The sequence below is a fragment of the Chiloscyllium punctatum genome, chromosome 36 (genome assembly GCF_047496795.1).
Source record: "Chiloscyllium punctatum isolate Juve2018m chromosome 36, sChiPun1.3, whole genome shotgun sequence".
Classification (NCBI taxonomy): domain Eukaryota; kingdom Metazoa; phylum Chordata; class Chondrichthyes; order Orectolobiformes; family Hemiscylliidae; genus Chiloscyllium; species Chiloscyllium punctatum.
Window position 1 is genome coordinate 26,918,745 of NC_092774.1, and position 23,359 is coordinate 26,942,103.

The 23,359-nt window shown below is 46.4% G+C and overlaps 1 protein-coding gene and 1 long non-coding RNA gene across 2 annotated transcripts in view; one reads left to right on the forward strand and one right to left on the reverse strand.

Annotated features, from left to right (window-relative positions):
• LOC140461036 (uncharacterized) overlaps nucleotides 1-23,359 on the forward strand; it is a 70,071-nt gene that overhangs the window by 28,122 nt on the left and 18,590 nt on the right. Inside the window, exons 2-3 of the mRNA XM_072555821.1 lie at nucleotides 10,397-10,451; nucleotides 17,305-17,542. Of these exons, the coding sequence (XP_072411922.1) occupies nucleotides 10,397-10,451; nucleotides 17,305-17,542 (293 nt within the window). The remainder of the gene's footprint in view (nucleotides 1-10,396; nucleotides 10,452-17,304; nucleotides 17,543-23,359) is intronic.
• LOC140460312 (uncharacterized) lies at nucleotides 19,783-23,274 on the reverse strand. Its single transcript, XR_011953980.1, has 2 exons — nucleotides 21,853-23,274; nucleotides 19,783-21,040 (listed from the first exon to the last, which is right to left on the reverse strand). It is a non-coding gene; the product is annotated as an uncharacterized lncRNA (long non-coding RNA).

Genomic DNA, 23,359 nt, shown 5'->3' on the forward strand with positions numbered 1-23,359 from the left:
CGAAGAAGTTGTGGAAAAGTGGAGACTAGGGATTCCATTCCCTGTCGGTACTTTAGATTCATCAGCTCAGTCGCAGTGGGGAGAGGCCGTTCTTCAAAACATTATTACAACATTATTTCCCATTGACAAAAACATATTCACGCTGCCTGATAACCTTGAACTTATACGAGTGCCCTGTCATAAAATCTTTAATAATAGCTTTGAACATTTTCTCTATGACACAGTTTCCTGTTCTCGGTCTCCCTTATTGAAGAAAGGAGTTTTCCAATCTAAAGAAACCTTCCCTGAAACTAGTGTGGTTTGGAAAATTAAAACCAATGCATTAACTATTTCACTAGCCAGTTTTTCTTTGAGTGTCGGATGAAATCCTTCGGATACCTGGGACTTGTCAACCCGTAGTTCCAACAGTTTACTCAGTTCTACTTCCCTGGTAATTGTAATTTTCTTCAGTTCCTCCCTCCCTTTCAATTCCTGATTTACAGCTAGTACCAGGGTGTTTCTTGTATCCTCTCTAGTAAAGACATTCAAGCTCTTTTCAATTCATCTGTCGTCTCTTTATCCTGTTATTGAGTCCCCAGACTCATTTTCTACAGAACCAACACTTATTTTGTGGGCAAATCTTTCCTCTCCAGAAAATCTTGGTACTGAACACGATAAAATTCACTTTGAAATATTGTTCATTCAAACTTTACCAAGCACACCCTACAGATTTAAAATCCCACAGTGACACCCAGTTTTGTTATGATTGATTCTGAAGAGAAATTTGAATACCAGTGATTAACTGGAAGAACTGTACACTAAGTTTTCACATTTTTAAACAAAAAAAATTACCAATTAATTGGAATAACTTAGCAGAATAGCATGTTTGGCCTTAAATTGTAAATCTAGTTTTCTTTCATATGACGGAGCAGGTCCACACCAGGGAGAGGCCGTTCACCTGCTCCGTGTGCGGGAAGGGATTCATTGATTGGTCTTCCCAGCGGAGACACCAGCCTGTCCACACTGGGGAAGAGACCGTTCACCTGCCCCGAGTGCGGGAAGGGATTCAGTCAGTCATCCCATCTGTTCAGACAACAATCCAGTCACACCGAGTAGAGAACGTTTGGAAGCTTTGTGGGTGTGACTTCTATTAGTTTTCAAGAGGACATACATTCCTTGGTGAATTGAACACCTATTTAAGACACACTTACTGATTTGGAACAAGCAGTAGGGTTGGGAGGTGCATACGCGTCATGTTTATCTCTGTGAAGAAGTTTACTCTGTGTAAAGATTGGCTCCGCTTTCTCCCTTTCCATGAGGCTGTGAGGACGATAACATGGTGTGAGATGTTCGAACATAGAACATAGAACAATACAGCACAGAACAGGCCCTTCGTCCCACGATGTTGTGCCGAACTTCTATCCTAGATTAAGCACCCATCCATGTACCTATCCAATTGTTGCTTAAAGGTCGCCAATGATTCTGACTCTACCACTCCCACGGGCAGCGCATTCCATGCCCCCACCACTCTCTGTGTAAAGAACCCACCCCTGACATCTCCCCTATACCTTCCACCCTTCACCTTAAATTTATGTCCCCTTGTAACACTCTCTTGTACCCGGGGAAAAAGTTTCTGACTGTCTACTCTATCTATTCCCCTGATCATCTTATAAACCTCTATCAAGTCACCCCTCATCCTTCGCCGTTCCAACGAGAAAAGGCCGAGAACTCTCAACCTATCCTCGTACGACCTATTCTCCATTCCAGGCAACATCCTGGTAAATCTTCCCTGCACCCTCTCCAAAGCTTCCACATCTTTCCTAAAGTGAGGCGACCAGAACTGCACACAGTACTCCAAATGTGGCCTAACCAAAGTCCTGTACAGCTGCAAAATCACTTCACAACTCTTGAATTCAATCCCTCTGCTAATGAACGATAATACACCATAGGCCTTCTTACAAACTCTATCCACCTGAGTGGCAACTTTCAAAGATCTATTTACATAGACCCCAAGATCCCTCTGTTCCTCCAACTGACTAAGAACCCGACCATTAACCCTGTATTCCGCATTCTTATTTGTTCTTCCAAAATGGACAACCTCACACTTGGCAGAGTTGAACTCCATCTGCCACTCCTCAGCCCAGCTCTGCATCATATCTAAGTCCCTTTGCAAACGACAAATGCCCTCTTCACTGTCCACAACTCCATCAATCTTCGTATCATCTGCAAATTTACTGACCCACCCTTCGACTCCCTCATCCAAGTCATTAATAAAAATTACAAACAGCAGAGGACCCAGAACTGATCCCTGTGGAACTCCACTTGTAACTGGGCTCCAGGCTGAATATTTACCATCTACCACCACTCTCTGACTTCGACCGGTTAGCCAGTTTTCTATCCAATTGGCCAAATTTCCCTCTATCTCATGCCTCCTGACTTTCCGCATAAGCCTACCATGGGGAACCTTATCAAATGCCTTACTAAAATCCATGTACACTACATCCACTGATCTACCCTCATCCAAATGCTTGGTCACTTCCTCGAAGAATTTAATAAGACTTGTAAGGCAAGACCTACCCTTCACAAATCTGTGCTGGCTGTCCCTAATCAAGCAGTGTCTTTCCAGATACTCATAAATCCTATCCCTCAGTACCCTTTCCATTACTTTGCCTACCACAGAAGTAAAACTAACTGGCCTGTAATTCCCGGTGTTATCCCTATTCCCTTTTTTGAACAGGGGCACAACATTCGCTACTCTCCAGTCCCCTGGTACTACCCCCGTTGACAGTGAAGACGAGAAGATCATTGCCAACGGTACTGCAATTTCCTCTCTTGCTTCCCACATAATCCTAGGATATATCCCGTCAGGCCCGGGGGACTTGTCTATCCTCAAGTTGTTCAAAATGTCCAACACATCTTCCTTCCTAACAAGTATCTCTTCTAGCTTACCAGTCCGTTTCACACTCTCCTCTTCAACAATACAGTCCCTCTCGTTCGTAAATACTGAAGAGAAGTACTTGTTCAAGACCTCTCCTATCTCTTCCGACTCAATACACAATCTCCCACTACTGTCCTTGATCGGACCTACCCTCGTTCTCGTCATTCTCAGGTTTCTCACATACGCATAAAATGCCTTGGGGTTATCCTTGATCCTATCCGCCAAGGATTTTTCATGCCCTCTCTTAGCTCTCCTAATCCCTTTCTTCAGGTCCCTTCTGGCTATCCTGTATCCCTCCACTGCTCTGTCTGAACCTTGTTTCCTCAACCTTATGTAGGCCTCCTTCTTCCTCTTTACTAGACATTCAACCTCCCTCGTCAACCAAGGCTCCCTCACACGACCATTTCTTTCCTGCCTGATAGGTACATACATATCAAGGACACGTCGTATCTGCTCCTTGAAAAAGTTCCACATTTCCACCACATCCTTCCCTGACAGCCTATGCTCCCAACTTATGCTCCTCAAATCCTGTCTTACAGGATCGTAATTTCCCTTCCCCCAATTGTAAAATCTACCTTGTTGTGCGTACCTATCTCTCTCCATAACCAAGGTGAAAGTCACAGAATTGTGGTCACCATCACCAAAATGTTCACCCACTAACAAGCCCACCACTTGTCCCGGTTCATTACCGAGTACCAAATCCAATATGGCCTCCCCTCTGGTTGGACAATCTACATACTGAGTTAGAAAAGCTTCCTGGACACACTGCACAAACACCGCCCCATCCAATCTACTTGATCTAAAGAGTTTCCAATCAATATGTGAGAAGTTGAAGTCGCCCATGACTACGACCCTGTGGCTTCTGCACCTTTCCAAAATCTGCTTCCCAATCTGTTTCTCCACATCTCTGCTGCTATTGGGGGGCCTATAGTAAACACCCAACAAGGTGACTGCACCTTTCCTATTTCTGACTTCAGCCCATACTACCTCCAAAGGCAGATCCCCCTCAAACTGCCTTTCTGCAGCCGTTATACCATTTCTAATTAGCAACGCCACCCTCCCTAATCTTACTGAAACATCTGTAACCAGGAACCTCCAACAGCCATTCCTGTCTCTCTTCTATCCACGTTTCCGTGATGGCCACAACATCGTAGTCCCAGGTACCGATCCACGCCTTAAGTTCACCCACCTTATTTCTGATACTCCTTGCATTGAAGTATACACACTTGAGCCCATCTCTGTGTCCGCAAGTATTCCCTGTCAGTGCTACCTTCTCCACAGCCTCCCTACAGTCTTGGACATCCTGACACACAGCTAGCTTACTTGCTGGACTACAAGTCTGATCCCATCCCCCTGCCAAATTAGTTTAAATCCCCCCGAAGAGTGCTAGCAAACCTACCTCCCAGGATAGTGATGCCCTTCTGGTTCAGGTGTAACCCGTCCTGTTTGTACAGGTCCCACCTTCCCCAGAATGCAGTCCAATTGTCCAAATACCTGAAGCCCTCCCTCCTACACCATCCTTGCAGCCACGTGTTCAACTGCACTCTCTCCCTATTCCTTGCCTCACTGTCACGTGGCACCGGCAACAACCCAGAGATGACGACTCTGTCTGTCCTAGCTTTTAGCTTCCAGCCTAACTCCCTGAGCTCTTGAATGACCTCCCCACCCCTCTTCCTACCAATGTCGTTGGTGCCAATGTGTACCACGACTTCTGGCTGCACACCCTCCCCCTTAAGGATTCTAAAGACACGGTCCAAGACGTCTCGGACCCTGGCACCCGGGAGGCAACAAACCATCCGAGAGTCTCGCCCATGTCCAGAGAACCGCCTGTCCGTCCCTCTAACTAGAGAGTCTCCTATAACTAGCGCTCTCCTCCTCTCCCCCTTTCCCCTCTGAGTCTCAGAGCCAGACCTCACGCCACAGATCCCTTCACTGCAGCTTACACCTGCAAGGCTGTCCAATGTTGTATTATAAAGTGGTCTCTTTACTAACCCACTCACAACGCTTTCTATTTACTCATTCATAAGTCTTTTCTAACCTGTTCACAAGTGCCCTATATCTAATAATACTGCATTCCCGTTTGATTCATTCATAACTCCTTCCTATAATGCGGCTTCATTCATTCATAAAACCGCGGTTTTGTAGTCTATTTATAAAATAGACTAAATTAAAACACCTTTCAAGTCATTCCTGCTTTTTCACACCTTCAACCCTTAACAGCTCTTGTTACAAGCAGTTATTTCTACATCAAAAGCTAACTTTGAACGCAGTAATGTATTCAGAACAATACCATCCCATGCCATCTTGTCTCCATGAAAAATTATGATATTAATCAGTCCTTACCAACCACCTCTCGGGACCTGCACAGATACAGAGCATCAAACAGTTTCTTCAACTCGCAGAAATTGCAGGAATAAATGAAACTCACGCTGGCAAATACTAAAGAAATTTCATGACCCAGCTGCAGTAAGCAGTTTAATATCCTTTATTCTTTTATTCAGTGCAGGTACAATGTCCAACTTATTTAGAGCATGCAGGCCTAGGGTTTTTACGAGGTAAAAACAATGACTGCAGATGCTGAAAATCAAATACTGGATTAGTGGTGCTGGAAGAGCACAGCAGTTCAGGCAGCATCCAACGAGCAGCGAAATCAACGTTTCGGGCAAAAGCCCTTCATCAGGAATAAAGGCAGTGAGCCTGAAGCATGGAGAGATAAGCTAGAGGAGGGTGGGGGTGGGGAGAGAGTAGCATAGAGTACAATGGGTGAGTGGGGGAGGAGATGAAGGTGATAGGTCAAGGAGGAGAGGGTGGAGTGAATAGGTGGAAAAGAAGATAGGCAGGTCGGACAAGTCAAGGTGACAGTAACTGAGCTGCAAGTTTGAAACTAGGATGAGGTGGGGGAAGGGGAAATGAGGAAGCTGTTGAAATCCACATTGATGCCCTGGGGTTGAAGTGTTCCGAGGCGGAAGATGAGGCGTTCTTCCTCCAGGCGTCGGGTGGTGAGGGAGCGGCGGTGAAGGAGGCCCAGGACCTCCATGTCCTCGGCAGAGTGGGAGGGGGAGTTGAAATGTTGGGCCACGGGGCGGTTTGGTTGATTGGTGCGGGTGTCTCGGAGATGTTCCCTAAAGCGCTCTGCTAGGAGGCGCCCAGTCTCCCCAATGTAGAGGAGACCACATCGGGAGCAACGGATACAATAAATGATATTGGTGGATGTGCAGGTGAAACTTTGATGAATGTGGAAGGCTCCATTAGGGCCTTGGATAGAGGTGAGGGAGGAGATGTGGGCACAGGTTTTACAGTTCCTGCGGTGGTAGGGGAAAGTGCCAGAATGGGAGGGTGGGTCGTAGGGGGGTGTGGACCTGACCAGGTAGTCACGGAGGGAACGGGAGGAGGTTGAGCAATTCATCAACTTCACCAACACATTCCACCCTGACCTTAAATTTACCTGGACTATCTCTGACACCTCGCTCCCCTTCCTGGACCTCTCCATCTCCATTAGTGACGACCGACTTGACACTGACATTTTTTACAAACCCACTGACTCCCATAGCTACCTGCATTACACCTCTTCCCACCCTATCTCTTGCAAAAATGCCATCCCGTATTCCCAATTTCTCCGCCTCCGCCGTATCTGCTCCCAGGAGGACAAGTTCCACCATAGGACACACCAGATGGCCTCCTTCTTTAGAGACCGCAATTTCCCTTCCCACGTGGTTAAAGATGCCCTCCAACGCATCTCGTCCTCATCCCGCACCTCCGCCCTCAGACCCCACCCCTCCAACCGTAACAAGGACAGAACGCCCCTGGTGCTCACCTTCCACCCTACAAACCTTCGCATCAACCAAATCATCCACCGACATTTTCGCCACCTCCAAAAAGACCCCACCACCAGGGATATATTTCCCTCCCCACCCCTTTCCGCCTTCCGCAAAGACCGTTCCCTCCGTGACTACCTGGTCAGGTCCACACCCCCCGACGACCCACCCTCCCATTCTGGCACTTTCCCCTGCCACCGCAGGAACTGTAAAACCTGTGCCCACACCTCCTCCCTCACCTCTATCCAAGGCCCTAAAGGAGCCTTCCACATCCATCAAAGTTTCACCTGCACATCCACCAATATCATTTATTGTATCCGTTGCTCCCGATGTGGTCTCCTCTACATTGGGGAGACTGGGCGCCTCCTAGCAGAGCGCTTTAGGGAACATCTCCGAGACACCCGCACCAATCAACCAAACCGCCCCGTGGCCCAACATTTCAACTCCCCCTCCCACTCTGCCGAGGACATGGAGGTCCTGGGCCTCCTTCACCGCCGCTCCCTCACCACCCGACGCCTGGAGGAAGAACGCCTCATCTTCCGCCTCGGAACACTTCAACCCCAGGGCATCAATGTGGACTTCAACAGCTTCCTCATTTCCCCTTCCCCCACCTCATCCTAGTTTCAAACTTGCAGCTCAGTTACTGTCTCCTTGACTTGTCCGACCTGCCTATCTTCTTTTCCACCTATTCACTCCACCCTCTCCTCCTTGACCTATCACCTTCATCTCCTCCCCCACTCACCCATTGTACTCTATGCTACTCTCTCCCCACCCCCACCCTCCTCTAGCTTATCTCTCCATGCTTCAGGCTCACTGCCTTTATTCCTGATGAAGGGCTTTTGCCCGAAACGTTGATTTCGCTGCTCGTTGGATGCTGCCTGAACTGCTGTGCTCTTCCAGCACCACTAATCCAGTACTAGGGTTTTTACTGACATTTGCTAGATTAAAAGACTAAAGGACTAACACCTCTTAATTCTGCAAGCAGACCACACAGACAATCTCAATCCTATCAGGAGTAGCAGCCAGCGTTTGTGTCCAATAGATAAAACAATGGGACACCATAGTGACGGAGTGTTAATCTCTGTAAGAACTGTGTGTAAAGAGGCTGCTGTAAGGACAGTATTTCAGGATTCCGTCACCACCTCAAACTTGTGCAACTTGCAGTTGCTGAATAAAGAGGCTATTTTCGCCAGTCGCTAATTTTGGTCGCTATTTGAACACGATCCCACAATGGGTACAGAGAATGCACGCCCAGTGCTGAAGGTTGGACAGAAAGGACAACTAAAGTTTCTGACAGCGGCTGACAATCTGAGTGATGCTTGTGAGAAATGCCCGGAGCTATTTGGAAATTGTCAGGGTCTGGGTGACCCAATGATGTTGTGTAGGTCAGAGCCTGGGAACAAGTGGCAGGGTGGAGGGGGGAATGTGGACACAGGTTATGTCCCCACCATTGAGCTGGAGAGTACGGAAACTGACCTTTCCGTCCAACGTGGCCACTCTGATTAAACTGAAATTAATCTCATCCGATTTGCCAGAATTTGTACCATCTATCTCTCAACTCATGTATCCATCCAAATAACTTTGAAATATTATAATTGTCCCAGTCCCACCACTCCCTCCGGTAGCTCATCCCATACATGCATCACCTTCTGTGTGAAAAGGTTACCCCTTAGATCCCCCTTCCCCTCTCACCTTAACCTATGCCCTCTAGTTTTGGACACCAAAGAGTCCGGTTCCATGCTGTACAGCTGTATGAATCTAGTGTAAGTGGCAATATTTTGGTGGTACACACTTGATGGGCCAAAGGGCCTTTTCTGTACTGTATGATTCTGTGATCAGAAAACTCCTGTAGGGTTCCACAAAAAGCATGCCTCTCTGTGCTTCATGATTTTATAAACCTCTGCAAGGTCACCTCTCAACCTCCTCCAATGAAAAGGTCCCAGAGTATCCAACTAGATGTATTCAGTTATGATCTGTTCAATGCTGGTGCAGACTCGAAAGACCAAATGGCTTACTCCTGCTCCCAATTCTCACACTGTGTCCAGGACAGCAATAGACCATAAGAGATCGGAGCAGAAATTAGGCCATTCAGCCCGTCAGGACTGCTCCACTATTCAATAATGACTGATAAGTTTCTCCCTGAAAATGTGTTGCTGGAAAAGCGCAGCAGGTCAGGCAGCATCCAAGGAGCAGGAGAATCGATGTTTCGGGCATGAGCCCTTCTTCAGGAAGCCCTCCTGAAGAAGGGCTCATGCCCGAAACGTCGATTCTCCTGCTCCTTGGATGCTGCCTGACCTGCTGCGCTTTTCCAGCAACACATTTTCAGCTCTGATCTCCAGCATCTGCAGTCCTCACTTTCTCCTCCTGATAAGTTTCTCCACCCCATTTTCCCACTTTCTCCCCATAACCCTCGATCCCCTTGATACTCAAGAAGATCTCCATCTCAGTCTTAAATATCCTCACTGACCTGGCCTCCACAGCCTTCTGTGACATCCACAGATTCACTGCTCTCTGGCTGAAGAAGTTTCTCCTTATCTCCATTCTAAAAGGTCTTCCCTTTACTCGGGCGACGGTCTGTGTGGAGTTTGCACATTCTCCCTGTGTCTGCATGGGTTTCCTCCAGGTGCTCTGGTTTCCTCCCACAGACTAAAGATATGCAGGTTAGGTGAATTGATCATGTTAAATTGCCCATAGGTGTAAATATGGGGGAATGGGACCGGGCGGGTTACTCTTCGGAGGGTCAGTGTGGACTAGTTAGGCCAAAGGGCCAGTTTCCACACTGTAGGGAATCTAATCTAATCTACTCTAAGGTTGTGACCACTGGTTCTAGTCTCTCCTTTGAATGGAAACATCTTCCCAACTTCCACTCTGTTCAGGCCATTCAGTATTCTGTATGTCTCAATTAGATCCTCCCAGAGTGTGGGCCTGTTAATCAGCATGAACCAGACCCTTCAGGATGAGGTACAGTAGGGATTAGGTTCAGCAAAGTGAGAATGGAGGGAGTGTGTGGATTGGAGATTTTTAACTTCTAGGGAATGAGAGAGGAAAGAGAGTTCACTCTAAATTAGAATTGATCAGATGAGGTGATGGGCTAAAGAGTGGTAGATGGAGTTTAATTTGGAGAAATGTGAGGCGTTGCATTTTGGTCAAGCAATCTAGGCAGGACTTACACAGTTAAGGGGAATGTTGCAGAAGAAAGAGACCTTGGAATGAAGGGTCATAGTTCCTTGAAAGTGGAGTTTATGGGTGAAAGCAAGAAAATAGTTTGAAGACGAGTTCAGAACAGTTACAGAGTCAGACAGCACAGAAACACACCCTTCAGTCCAACTAGTCCATGCTGACTGTGTTCTCAAACTAAACTTGTCCCACCTGCCAGTTTTTGGCCCGTGTCCCTCTAAATCTTTCATATTCATGTAATTCTCCAAATGTCGTTGTAACCATACGTGCATCCACCACTTCCTCTGGACATTCATTCCACACACAAACCACTCAAAAAAAAATGCTCCTCATGTCTTTTTTTTAAAATATATTTTGAATTCTTTTTAAAATCTTTCTCCTCTCATCTTAAGAATTTGCTCCCTAATCTTTAAACCCCCACCCTAAGGAAACGGCACCTGCCATTCCCCTCATCTATACTCCTCATGGTTTTTTAAACTTGTTTCAGGTCACCTCTCAACCTCCTGTGCTCCAGTGAAAAAGTCTCAGCCATCCACCGGGATGTAAGTATATTCATATCCAGTTATGATCTGTTCAATCCTGGTGCAGACTTGAAAGACCAAATGGCCTACTCCTGCTCCCAATTCTCCCACTGTGTCCAGGACAGCAAGAGACCATAAGACACAGGAGCAGAAATTAGGCCCTTCAGCCCATCAGGTCTGTTCATACCATACGATTGTGGCTGATCAGTTTCTCAAACCCATTCTCCGGCTTTCTCCCCATAACCCTCAATCTCCTTGATACGCAAGAACCTATCTAGCTCAGTCTTAAATATCCTCAGTGACCTGACCTGCACAGCATTAGTTGGCAATGGATTCCACGGATTCACCACTCATTGGCTGAAGGAGTCCCCTCCTTATCTCCAGTCTAAAAGGTCTTCCCTTCATTCCAAGGCTGTGCCCTCGGGTCCTAGTTTCTCCGACCAATGGAAACATCTTCCCAATGTCCACTCAGTCCAGGCTGTTCAGGGTTCTGTATGTTTCAATTAGATCCCCTCTGAGTGTGGCCTGTTAATTATCTTGAACCAGATCCTTCAGGGTGAGGTACGGCAGGGATTAAGTTCAACAAAGCGAGAGTGGAAGAAGAGTGTGTCAGCTTCCAGGGAATGAGAGAGGAAAAAGAGTTCACTATCAATTAGAATTGATTGGATGGACCAATGGGCCGAGGACTGGCAGATGGAGTTTAATTTAGAGATATGTGAGGTTTGTATTTTGGTCAAGCAATCCAGGCATGACCAACACACTTAAGGAGCGTGTTGCAGAACAAAGAGACCTTGGAGTGCAGATTCATAGTTCCTTGAAAGTGATAGTTAGGTAGGACAGTGTAGATAGGACAGTGAAGAAGGCATTTCCTATGCTTTCTTTCATTGATCAGAGCATTGAGTAAAGGAGTTGGGATATCATGTTGTGACTGTACAAGACATTGGTTAGCCCACTTTTGGAAAGTTGCATGTAATTCTGGTCTCTGTCCTATAGAAGGAGGTTGTGAAATTTTGAAAGTGCTCGGAAAAGATTTGCAAGGTGGTTAGCAGATTTGGAGGGCTTGAGCTACAGGGAGAGGCTGAATAGATTAGATTAGATTAGATTAGATTAGATTAGATTACTTACAGTGTGGAAACAGGCCCTTCGGCCCAACAAGTCTACACCGCCCCGTCGAAGCGCAACCCACCCATTCCCCTACATTAACCCCTTTTACCTAACACTACGGGCAATTTAGCATGGCCAATTCACCTGACCTGCACATCTTTGGACTGTGGGAGGAAACCGGAGCACCCGGAGGAAACCCACGCAGACACGAGGAGAACGTGCAAACTCCACACAGTCAGTCGCCTGAGGCGGGAATAGGCCAGGGATAATTTTCCCTGGAGCATCGGAGGCTGAGGTTGAAGTTGAAGTTTATTGAAGTTTAAAGGTGCAGGAATTGGGTGAATACCCAAAGTCTTTTTCCCAGGGTAGTGGAGTCTGAACTAGAGGGGCAGAGGTTTAAGGTGAGTTTTAAGGGGAAAGGGACCCGAGGGGCAACACTTTCACAAAGACAGTGGTGCGTGATGGAAAGAGCTGCTGCAGGAAGTGGTGGAGGCTAATACAATGATCACATTTAAATGGCATCTGGATGGGTCCATGAATAGGAAGAGTTTAGAGGGATATGGGCCAAATGCTGGCAAATGGAACTAGATTAATTTTGGATATCTAATCAGCATGGATGATTTGGGCTGAAGGGTCTGTTTCCGCGCTGCATGACTCTAATCGTCTTTGGTGAAAGCAGAAGTGTGGTTGTGAAGACTGGACTTTCACAGCAGCTTTCAAAAATGTTTTGCCCTTCCTGTGAGCAGAAGAAGTTACAGTGAAATGTTTCCTTCGTTAGGCAGCAACCAAGTGAGTGAGTACATCTGGGATTTTGGTGGAAAGTGGGAATTCATTGCACTACTCTATCCAATCATTTCTGCTGGTGGTTGAGACGAGGCTGAGCAAGTCTGTAGCCTTAAAACTTGTCCTTTAAATGTTTAGACTAAAATGTAATGTTGAATTATAGGACACACTTGCTGCACACTATAAAATAGACAGACAGGCAGGGAGGCTCGGGAAAAAAAGGGAGAACCCAAGTTATGCAGAAGAAAGAAACATCTGTTCTCACCAAGTGACAACAGGATACTCAAAGGCAATTAAGAACACATCAGTGAATCTGTGTAAACAGGACACCGAGTGATAACATTCACGGCTGTTCCCTTATGAAATTCACGACTGTGATTGATTCTGACCCTGAAATGAAACTTGGTACTATCAAAAGCTTTGTAATTGACGGTCAGGTCCTATCAATTATAATGGATTCTTATTACCCCTCTTTCCTAATTCCTGAAGAAGGGCTAATGCCCGAAATGTCGATTCTCCTGTTCCTTGGATGCTGCCTGACCTGCTGCGCTTTTCCAGCAACACATTACCTTATGCCATCTCCCACTTAATTTAGACTGGTACTTCTTTATAGGAACTTGTCTTACCAACAGATACCTAACTCGGCTGGATTTGTTTTTCCCACCTGACGGATAGCTCAAGGCCTGCAGGAGTGATCAGTCTCTTGCGCACAGATCTGTCAATTCACTTTTCTTCCTTATGAATTATTGTGTTTTACTGTTATCTGCCTAATTAAGAACATGCAGTGCTTTTTATAAATGTTTTGTATAAATGAAGCCTGTTTGAGACAGTACAGCAGAGTAGCCTGCCAGGGGTCTTGAAGAGCCGATATCCTACTCTCCTGGGTTATTAGAACCCAGTTAGTTTAGCTTCTCAGTATCAGTGTTATGTTTTAACAGTAATACTATTGGTAAGTGACTAACATTAAACTAAACTGTCTGAAAGAGGTTTTTTTATTCCAGACTCCCAAAGAGTATGATCTCCGGGACAAACCGAGAGAGGCTTACAGGTTGAATTCATAAGGGATTCCCAGGGCCATCTCAAATCTGTACTTTAATAACCTTATCGAAGTTTATAAGGGGCATGGATAGGCTGAATACCCAAAGTCTTTTTCACAGGGTAGGGGAGTCCAGAACGAGAGAGGCATAGGTTTAAGGTGAGTGGGGAAAGGGATTTGAGGGGCAACCTTTTCACACAGAGGGTGATGCATGTCTGGAAAGAGCTGCCAGAGGAAGTGGCGGAGGCTGGTACAATTACAACATTTAAAAGGGACCTGGATGGGTACATGATTAGAGTCATACGGGCCAAATGCTGGCAAAAGGAACTCTATTAATTTGAGATATCTGGTCAGCATGACTAGTTGGACGCAACGGTTTGTTTCCATGCTGGAAGACTCTATTGTCTTCGGTGAAAGCAGAAGTGTGACTGTGAACACTTCTGGGAGTGTTTTGCCCTTACTGGGAGTGGTATAAGTTGCAATGAAATTTTTCATTTGTGAGACAGCAAATGAGTGAGTACATCCAGGATTTTTGGTGGAAAGTGGGAATTCATTGCATTGTGGGGATGAAGCACTAATCTATCCAGTAATTTCTGCTGGTGGCTGTGACTAGGCCTCAAGATTAGGGGGAGTAGATTTAGGACAGAGATGAGGAGAAACTCCTTTTCCTGGAGACTAGTGAATCTATGGAATTGTCTGCCCAAGGAAGCAGGAGAGGCAGCTTCATTAAGTATGTTCAAGACACAGTTGGATGGGTTTTTGTACGGTAGGGGAATAACGCAGGGAGGAGGAGCTGAGATGATGTAAAGATCAGCCATGATCTTAATGAATGGTGGAGCACGCTGGATGGGCCAAATAGCCGCCTCCTGCTTCTATTACTATGAAACTATAACCCTGCATTTCCCATGGCTAACCCACCTAACCTGCATATCCCTGGACACTGGGCAATTTAGCATAGCCAATTATATCAAGGCAAGTTAGCAATATAGTGATGTGGAAAATGTACATCAGAGAACAATAGAAACAGACAAGGAGAGGAAATGTCCCAGCAATCAAAACTGGTTTTAAAGATCACAAAAATGCAAACTGAAAAAGGCACATCAGAACGTGTGCTGCATTGTAACAAAAGTGAATGAATTGACTGCATACATTGAAGAGAATAATTATGATCTGTTACTCCTTGCAGAGACATAGCTTCAGGATAATAAGGATTGGGTCCTAAATATCGAGGGGTAATCAAATGGGAAGCTCAGTAAAGGTAGAGGGTTGGCACTGCTAATCAAAGCACTGATCGCGGGGTAGTCTGGTGTCAGCTCAGGTTTCAGATCCTGATTTTTCTGTCCTCCGTTGAATTCCCTGTTCCCACAGAGTAAGAGGTCGGTTTGTTCTCAGCTCTGCTGGATTTCTGCTAAAGCTTTCACCCAACCCCCACCATCTTCTGGAACAATAAAACATTCAATTGACATCCAACTCACAATCTCCCAGCCTGACAACCATCCAGACCCAGGGTGTAGTCACAGCAGGGAATCAAACAAGAAAAATGAAACAAAATCATAAATAAATAGGCGCTTGTGCTTAATGTTTGTTCATGAGGAAGTAAACCAGAAATAGGTTTCTCCCAGGATTCTTACAGTGCCCTACTGGAGGAATTATGTCACCCTTACATCTAAATATTAGTACCCAGCTATGATTTACAACATTTACACCAACAGAAATAAAGCATCTGTTGTCAAATAGACAGAGATATACAGCATGGAAATAGACTTTTTCTCTATCTCTCTCTCTCTCACACACACAAACACACACACACACACACACACACGAGGGTGATTTTGTATTTGCAGCATGATGTTTGCAGATACATTCCACTGTGCTCAAAAACTGCACAATCTGCAGGCAGTCAATACATGTAACATCTTGTAAATTCCACTTCAATAATAGATAATGGGTCCACTACTTGACCTGGATGTGAGCATATGAAGTATAGGTAGTAGGTTTGCTGATGACACCAAACTTGGAGGTGTAGTGGACAGCGAAGATTACCTCAGATTACAATGGGATCTTAATCAGATGAGCCAATGGGCTGAGAAGTGTCAAATGGAGTTTAATTTAGATTCTTTGAGGTGCTGTATTTTGGGAAAGCAAATCTTGGCAGGACTTTATACTTAATGGTAAGGTCCGAGGGAGTGTTGCTGAACAAAGAGACCTTGGAGTGCAGGTTCATAGCTCCTTGAAAGTGGAGTCGCAGGTAAATAGGATACTGAAGGCAGCGTTTGGTATGCTTTCCTTTAGTGATCAGAGTATGGAGTACAGGAGTTGGGAGGTCATGTTGCAGCTGTACAGGACATTGGTTAGGCCACTGTTGGAATATTGCATGCAATTCTGGTCTCCTTCCTAACAGAAAGATGTTGTGAAAGTTGAAAGGGTTCAGAAAACATTTACAAGGATGTTGCCAAGGTTGGAGGACTTGAGGTATAAGGAAGGGCTGAATAGGCTAGGGCTATTCCTTGGAGTACTGGAGGCTGAGGGGTGACCATATAGAGATTCATAAAATTATGAGGGGCATCAATAGGATAAATAGACAAAGTCTTTTCCCTGGCATTGGGGAGTCCAGAACTAGGGGGCATCGGTTTAGGGTGAGAGGGGAAAGATATAAAAAAAAAGAGACCTAAAGTGCAACTTTTTCACACAGCGGGTGGTACGTGTATGGAATGAGCTGGCAGAGGAAGTGGTGAAGGCTGGTACAATTGCAACATTTAAAAGGCGACTGGAGGGATATGGGCCACGTGCTGGCAGGTGGGAGTAGATTGGGTTGGGATATCAGGTCGGCATGGCCAGGTTGGACCGAAAGGTCTGTTTCCGTGTTATACATCTCTATGACTCTATAGCCAGTCTAACTGAAGATTAAAAAACAGACAGACTCTGACCTCACACCTTTAATGCATTCTCTGAGCTGAGATGTCACCTTTTGTTATGAAAACCTTAGGCTATCTTGAAGGTGCCTTACAGGAAGTTCTGGAATTTACATAATGATACCTGCAACCTATTCTAATATATGAAAGACTTAACAATCCAAGTTTGTTCAATATATAATTTCAGTGGGAGGACACTGTAATGTTTTTCCATAAATTCTGTGCCTTATGATCTTATTCTCCACAACTACCTGATGAAGCAGTGCTAATGTTTCCTAATAAACTGTTGGACTTTAACCTAAAGTTGTGTGATTTTGAACATTGTCCAGATTAGGGTGGATTGACCACGCTAAATTACCCATAGTGCCCAGGGTTGTGCAGGTTAAGTATATTAGATTAGATTACATTCCCGTGTGGAAACAGGCCCTTCGGCCCAACAAGTCCACACTGACCCGCCGAAACGCAACCCACCCATACCCTACACTTACCTCTTACCTAACACTACAGGCAATTTAGCATGGCCAATTCACCTTGACCTGCACATTTTTGGACTGTGGGAGGAAACCGGAGCACCCAGAGGAAACCCACGCAGACACGGGGAGAACGTGCAAACTCCACACAGTCAGTCGCCTGAGGCGGGAATTGAACCCGGGTCTCAGGCGCTGTGAGGCAACAGTGCTAACCACTGTGCCACCGTGCCGCCCACCAAGCTAGAGGAGGGTGGGGGTGGGAGAAAGTAGCATGGAGTACAATAGGGTGGTGAATTGAGTGGCAAACTTCTGGAGTATAATTCCTTGCGGAGAGACTTTGTATCCTTCCTTTTAAATTTTTTAAGAGAACAGGCAAACCAAGTTATTCCGAATGGTCCATCAACTCCTGCAAAAACATCCTCTGTCAAGGGACTAAAATCTGCCTGGTGCTATCGCGATTGGAATGAAAGTAACCAGAGAGAGACAAAGGGCAGTAACACTGAAACACCGAAAGGGACTAGAGTACAGTTATTCCTCGACTCTCCAAATAGTTCCTTTAACTTGGGCAGTTCTCCCTCATCCAATGGTGGTATTTTCTTTTCAAAACCGAACAGCGACTTTAACAGCATTGACTCTCCTGTCAGTCCAGACTTCAGCAGTGGCACTACATCACGCTATGGTGAATGGCAGTCAGCTCAGAGGGCCAACCTTGGGCAGTTCATCGTCCAAGGCCCTGAAAGCCAATCTCAGCGCCGCGCCAAGAAGAAAAATGTGCTAGTCAGTGGCCGCCATGTAGTCAAGGACTCGGCAAAGAGCCCAGCTGAAGATGATGCTGGAACTTGGAATGGCAATTAGAGGAGGATAGAGTTTGTTAATATGAGTCCGTCTGCAGCCCAGTTAAATATAAATAACTTGGAAGAATTTCCACCAGTGGATGCAGTAACTTCTGGATGCAAAACAAAGCCATTAGTCAGGGCTACATGCAGAGCAATAGGGGTAGGGGAATGGGTGTGAGTGGGTTCGGCGGGTAGGTGTGTAGTCTTTGGGCCGAGTAGCCTGTTTCTACACTGTGGGGATTCTCTGAAGGGGAAGAAATATTTACCAACTGTGCAGGGCAGTGCAGGCGCAGTGCGGGGCCCGCTGTTGGCCTTGCCCCCCCCCCCCTTCCAATTGTTGACGTCACAATGGCCCTGTCAATTTCAGAGTGAAACTTGCTCCCTCTGGACAACTCTTCTTCCTGGGAGGGACAGCGAGAGGGAAATCTGTTCACTTGAAGCAACTAGAGTTAATCCAGGGAGGGAGCAAATTCAGGTATGTGTTTTAATTACCCGGGTGAGGAGGGACAGAAGGATAGAGATTGGGAAGGAGGTGGAGTAAATCACTTTTCTGTTTTTACTTTATCTTTTCCTTTCTACCCTGGACTGACGGTCATAGAGTCATAGAGACGTACAGCATGGAAACAGACCCTTCTGTCCAACCCACCCATGCCGACCAGATATCCCAACCCAATCTAGTCCCACCTGCCAGCACCCGGCCCATAGCCCTCCAACCCCTTCCTATTCATATACCCATCCAAATGCCTCAAATGTTGCAATTGTATCAGCCTCCACCACATCCTCTGGCAGCTCATTCCATACACTTACCACCCTCTGCATGAAAAGGTTGCCACTTAGGTCTCTTTTATATCTTTCCCCTCTCACCCTAAACCTATGCCCTCTAGTTCTGGACTCCCCGACCCCAGAGAAAAGACTTTGCCTATTTATCCTATCCATGCCCTTCATAATTTTGTAAACCTCTATAAAGTCACCCCTCAGCCTCCGACGCTCCAGGGAAAACAGCCCCAGTCTGTTCAGCCTCTCCCTGTAGGTCAGATCCTCCAACCTTGGCAACATCCTTGTAAATCTTTTCTGAACCCTTTCAAGTTTCACAACATCTTTCCGATAGGAAGGAGACCAGAACTGCACGCAATACTTCAACAGTGGCCTAACCAATGTCCTGTACGCGGCAATATGACCTCCCAACTCCTGTACTCAACACTCTGACCAATAAAGGAAAGCATGCCAAACACCTCCTTCACTATCCTATCTACCCGCGACTCCACTTTCAAGGAGCTATGAACCTGCACTCCAAGGTCACTTTGGTCAGCAACACTCCCTCGGACCTTACCATTAAGTGTATAAGTCCTGCTAAGATTTGCTTTCCCAAAATGCAGCACCTCGCATTTATCTGAATTAAACTCCATCTGCCACCTCTCAGCCCACTGGCCCATCTGGTCCAGATCCTGTTGTAATCTGAGGTAAACCTTTTTGCTGTCCACTACACCTCCAATTTTGGTGTCATCTGCAAACTTACTAACTGTACCTCTTATGCTCGCATCCAAATCATTTATGTAAATGACAAAAGTAGAGGACCCAGCACCGATCCTTGTGACACTCCACTGGTCACAGGCCTCCAGTCTGAAAAACAACCCTCCACCACCACCCTCTGTCTTCTACCTTTGAGCCAGTTCTGTATCCAAATGGCTAGTTCTCCCTGAATTCCATGAGATCTAACCTTGCTAATCAGTCTCCCATGGGGAATGAGATCCTGAGCCCAGCGCTAAGTTCAGATAACCTTTATTGTGACCCAACTTTGTTACAGCCTCAGATCCCCCTTGCAAAAAGGCGTAGAAAAAGTAGCTGCTTATTAAATAACTCAAGGTCACGCCCACACCCCCACCTCAACTCACCTCACCTCACTTTCTTTACTATTGGTCAGCATAGAGTTGTCCCTTTGTAATTGGATCCTTGGTACAGTCTTAACCCGGAGCAATTCACACAACAATTTCGACCCGTACCCTGTCTCCAACTAAGTGTCTCCCCACTCATTTGCCAGGGGGTGCAGTGTAGAGTCAACCAGACTGCTGTGGGTTTGCAGTCACATGTCGGCCAGCCCGGTTAAAGGATGCAGCTGGAACGACTGAGTGAATCAGTTTCCTTCCATTAAAAGGATGTGAACAAATCAGATGGGGTTTCCCCTGTAGTGGAAATTAAATCGACTTGACTCAATTATTAGCCAGAGCAAACAAAGGATCTATATTTTTAAATCCTGCAGGATTGACTCATTACACTAAGCCAGATGCCTCAATGCAAAGAGCACTGAAACACTGTACAGATGCTTGCCTTATAGCGTTCCTTATCACACTCTCAAGGGCAAAGACTGGGGGAAACCCAAGTTGTTATCCTCTCATCCCCTGGTCCTAGACATAACAGTTCTTCAGCTTTCGCTGAGTTCGACTATTGCAAGGTCATGTTGAATGTTTACAGAATTCAAACAGAGATAAGCTAACGGCAAACTTTCATCAAAGCAGCATTTACAAAGCTCAGTACAGAATTGAATTAAGGAAAAGCATTCTCTTTAAATTTCACAGTAAATGGATAATTAATTTCACAGTAAATAGATAATTTTCCATTACACCCCTCCCCCCAAAAGATTTTTTTTTGTTAGATTCTGAACTCCAGGTTTCTGACCAAGTTTGAATTCTACCATCTGCCGCCACGGGATTCAAACCTGGGAATCCCCCGAACTGGGTTGATAGTCCAGTCGATAATTGTACTCGACCGTCGCACTTTCAATCCCCCTGCAATGGCATGTGAACTTGTTGGTGCCTCACCAGGTTGGAGGAATTGCTGAAGGCCTTCCCGCACTCAGGGCAGGTGAAGGGCCTCTCCCCCGTGTGAACCCACCGGTGGGTCAGCAGGTTGTAGGAACTGCTGCAGACCTTCCCACAGATGGGGCAGGAGAATGGCCTCTTCCCGTGTGGCTGCACCAATGAGTCTCCAGGACAGATGGGAAACAGAAACCTTTCCCACAGTCACTACAGTTCCACAGTTTCTCCACAGGGCAGGATTCCTTGGGTTTCTCCATGTCAGGTGCACACAAACGTGTGTACAGCCTCTCCTGGCTGTGAATTCCTCTTCCCACACCGTATAGCTGCTACACGCTCCACGCTCAGCACGCTGCAACAGTAGGGTCACTCACCCAGACTCACTGATGCTGAAAACGTACTCAAACAGGAACCAAAACGCTTTGCTCCTTCTCACAGAATCATAGTTAAAAATTGTTGCGGTCCTGATGGATTGAGTGACTGTCAGATATTGACGTGAAAGTGAGGACCGCAGACGCGGAAGAGTCAGTGTTGAAAAGTGCAGTGCTGGAAAAGCACAGCAGGTCAGGCAGCATCCAAGGAGCAGGAGAGTCAACATTTCAGGCATAAGGCCTTCATCTGTTCCTTTTGAAACTTCTGTCTTCAGATCTTCAAATACTCTGGAAAAAGAGATTACAAAAGGCATCACTGTCAGTCCAGGGTGGAAATTCAGAACAAGCAATTCTACTTTCTGCAGAATATTATTTTCTTTTGTTACTCACAAAATTGAAAGCATCATCCCACACTCACTCTCCCCCCTTCTGTTCTCACTCCACTCTAACTAATTCTCCTGAAGGTGCTGATTCAGGATCTTACTGGGACAGAAAAGCAAAAACATCAAGACTGACATCTCTCTGAATTTTGGATAATTCCACCTGAAAATTAATATCTTTCACAACATTGGGATACTGCGGAAAGTGAGCAGGTCTGATTTGGGGGAACAAAAATAAAGTGTGTCAATTCAGGGTGAACCTGCACTGCAACTTCTTGAGGAAGAAGCAGATACAAAATGGTTAACGACCCCAGGAAGGTAGGAGCAAAATGAGACATCAAGGCATTAACACCAACACACTTCAGTCAAGCTCTTCTGCTCCCAGTAAGGGCAAAACATCCATGAAAGCTGCTCTGAAAGTCCAGTCTTCAAAACCACACTTCTGCTTTAATGGAAGACAATTAGGGTCATACAGCACGGAAACAGACCCTTTGGCCCAACTTGTCTGAGCTGACCAGATATCCTGAATTAATCCAGTCACATTTGCCATCACTTGGCCCCTATATGGGCTAGGTGCTGGCAGCTGGGACAAAATTGTGTTGGCTATCTGGTCAGCAAGGGTTGGACCGAAGGGTCTGTTTCCGTGCTGTACATCTCTATGACTCCATCACTTGCCCTTATCTATCTGAACCCTTTGTATTCATATGCCCATGCAGATACCTTTTAACTGTTGTAATTGTACCAGCCCCCATCACTTCCTCTGGCAGATCATTCCATGCATGCATCATCCTCTCCGTGAAAAAGTTGCCTCTGAGATGTCTTTGACATCTCTTCCCCCACCACCCCCCCGCCTCCCCCAGAACCTATTACCCTCTAGTTCTGTACTTCCCTATCCTAATGAAAAGACCTTGTCTATTGACCCTATCCATGCCCCTCATGCTTTCATAAAAAGTCTGTAATGTCACCCTTCAGGCTCTGGCGCTATAGGGAAAACAGCCCCACCCCATCCTTCTGTCCCTCTTCACCCGGGTAATTAAGACACATAGGAGAAAGTGAGGACTGCAGATGCTGGAGATCAGAGCTGAAAAGGTGTTGCTGGAAAAGCGCAGCCCGAAACGTCGATTCTCCTGCTCCTTGAATGCTGCCTGACCTGCTTTTCCAGCAACACATTTTCAGCTCAATTAAGACCTGAGTTTACAGAGTCTGCTCCTGGATTCACTCCAGTTTCTGCAAGTGAATAGATTTCCCCCCCTCCCACCCAGGATGAAGAGTTGCCCAGAGGGAGAGAGTTTCACTCAAACTGACAGGGCCACTTCCGCGTTGTGACGCCATCAATGGGGGGAGTCCAGGAGACGGGGTGTGAGAAAGGGGCGGGGGGAGATGCGGGGCTCGGCCGGCAGTGGGACCACGCACTGACTGCTCCAGCCGACTGGCTCTCACGCACTGCGCCTGCGCGGCTTTGCAAAGCTTGCAGATATCCCTTCCCTCCACAACATCCCCAGCGTGGAAGCAGGCCACTCGGCCCAACGAGACCACACCGACCCTCCCAAGGGTAACTCACCCACACCCATTCCCCTACCCCTATTGCTCTACATTTAGCCCCCGACTAATACAGCTAACCTGCACATCCCAGGGCACTATGGGTAATCTGGTTTCCAACATCAGCACTCATTGTTTTTAACCGTAATTTAGCACTACCAATCCACCCTAACTTGCACATCCCTGGGAAGTATGGGTAACTTTGCATAACAAATTCCTCCCCCCACCCCCCCTTACCTGGATAAAGTTAAAAATCACACAATACCAGGCTATAGACCAACAGGTTTATTTGGAAGCACTAGCATTTGGAGCACTGCCCCTTCATCAGGTGGTTGTGGAGAATAAGATCATAAGGCACAGAATTTATGGAAAATCATGACAGTGTCCTGGCACTGAAATGATATATTGACCCAACCTGGATTGTTAAGTCTTTCATCTTTTAGAATGGGGGTTGCAGGTATCATTAATATGCAAATCCCAGAACTTCCTATATGGCACCTTCTCAAGATAACAAAGTTTTTATAACAAAAAGTGACATTTCAGCTCAGCTGTGCAAATATAATTCTGTAAATGCACATTCACTCCCATGGACTTGTGTGTGTGTGTGTGTGTGTGTGGGGGAGGGGGGGGGGGGTGGGTGGGGTGGGGGGGAGGGGAGGGAGGTGGGGGGGGAGGGGAGGGAGGTGGG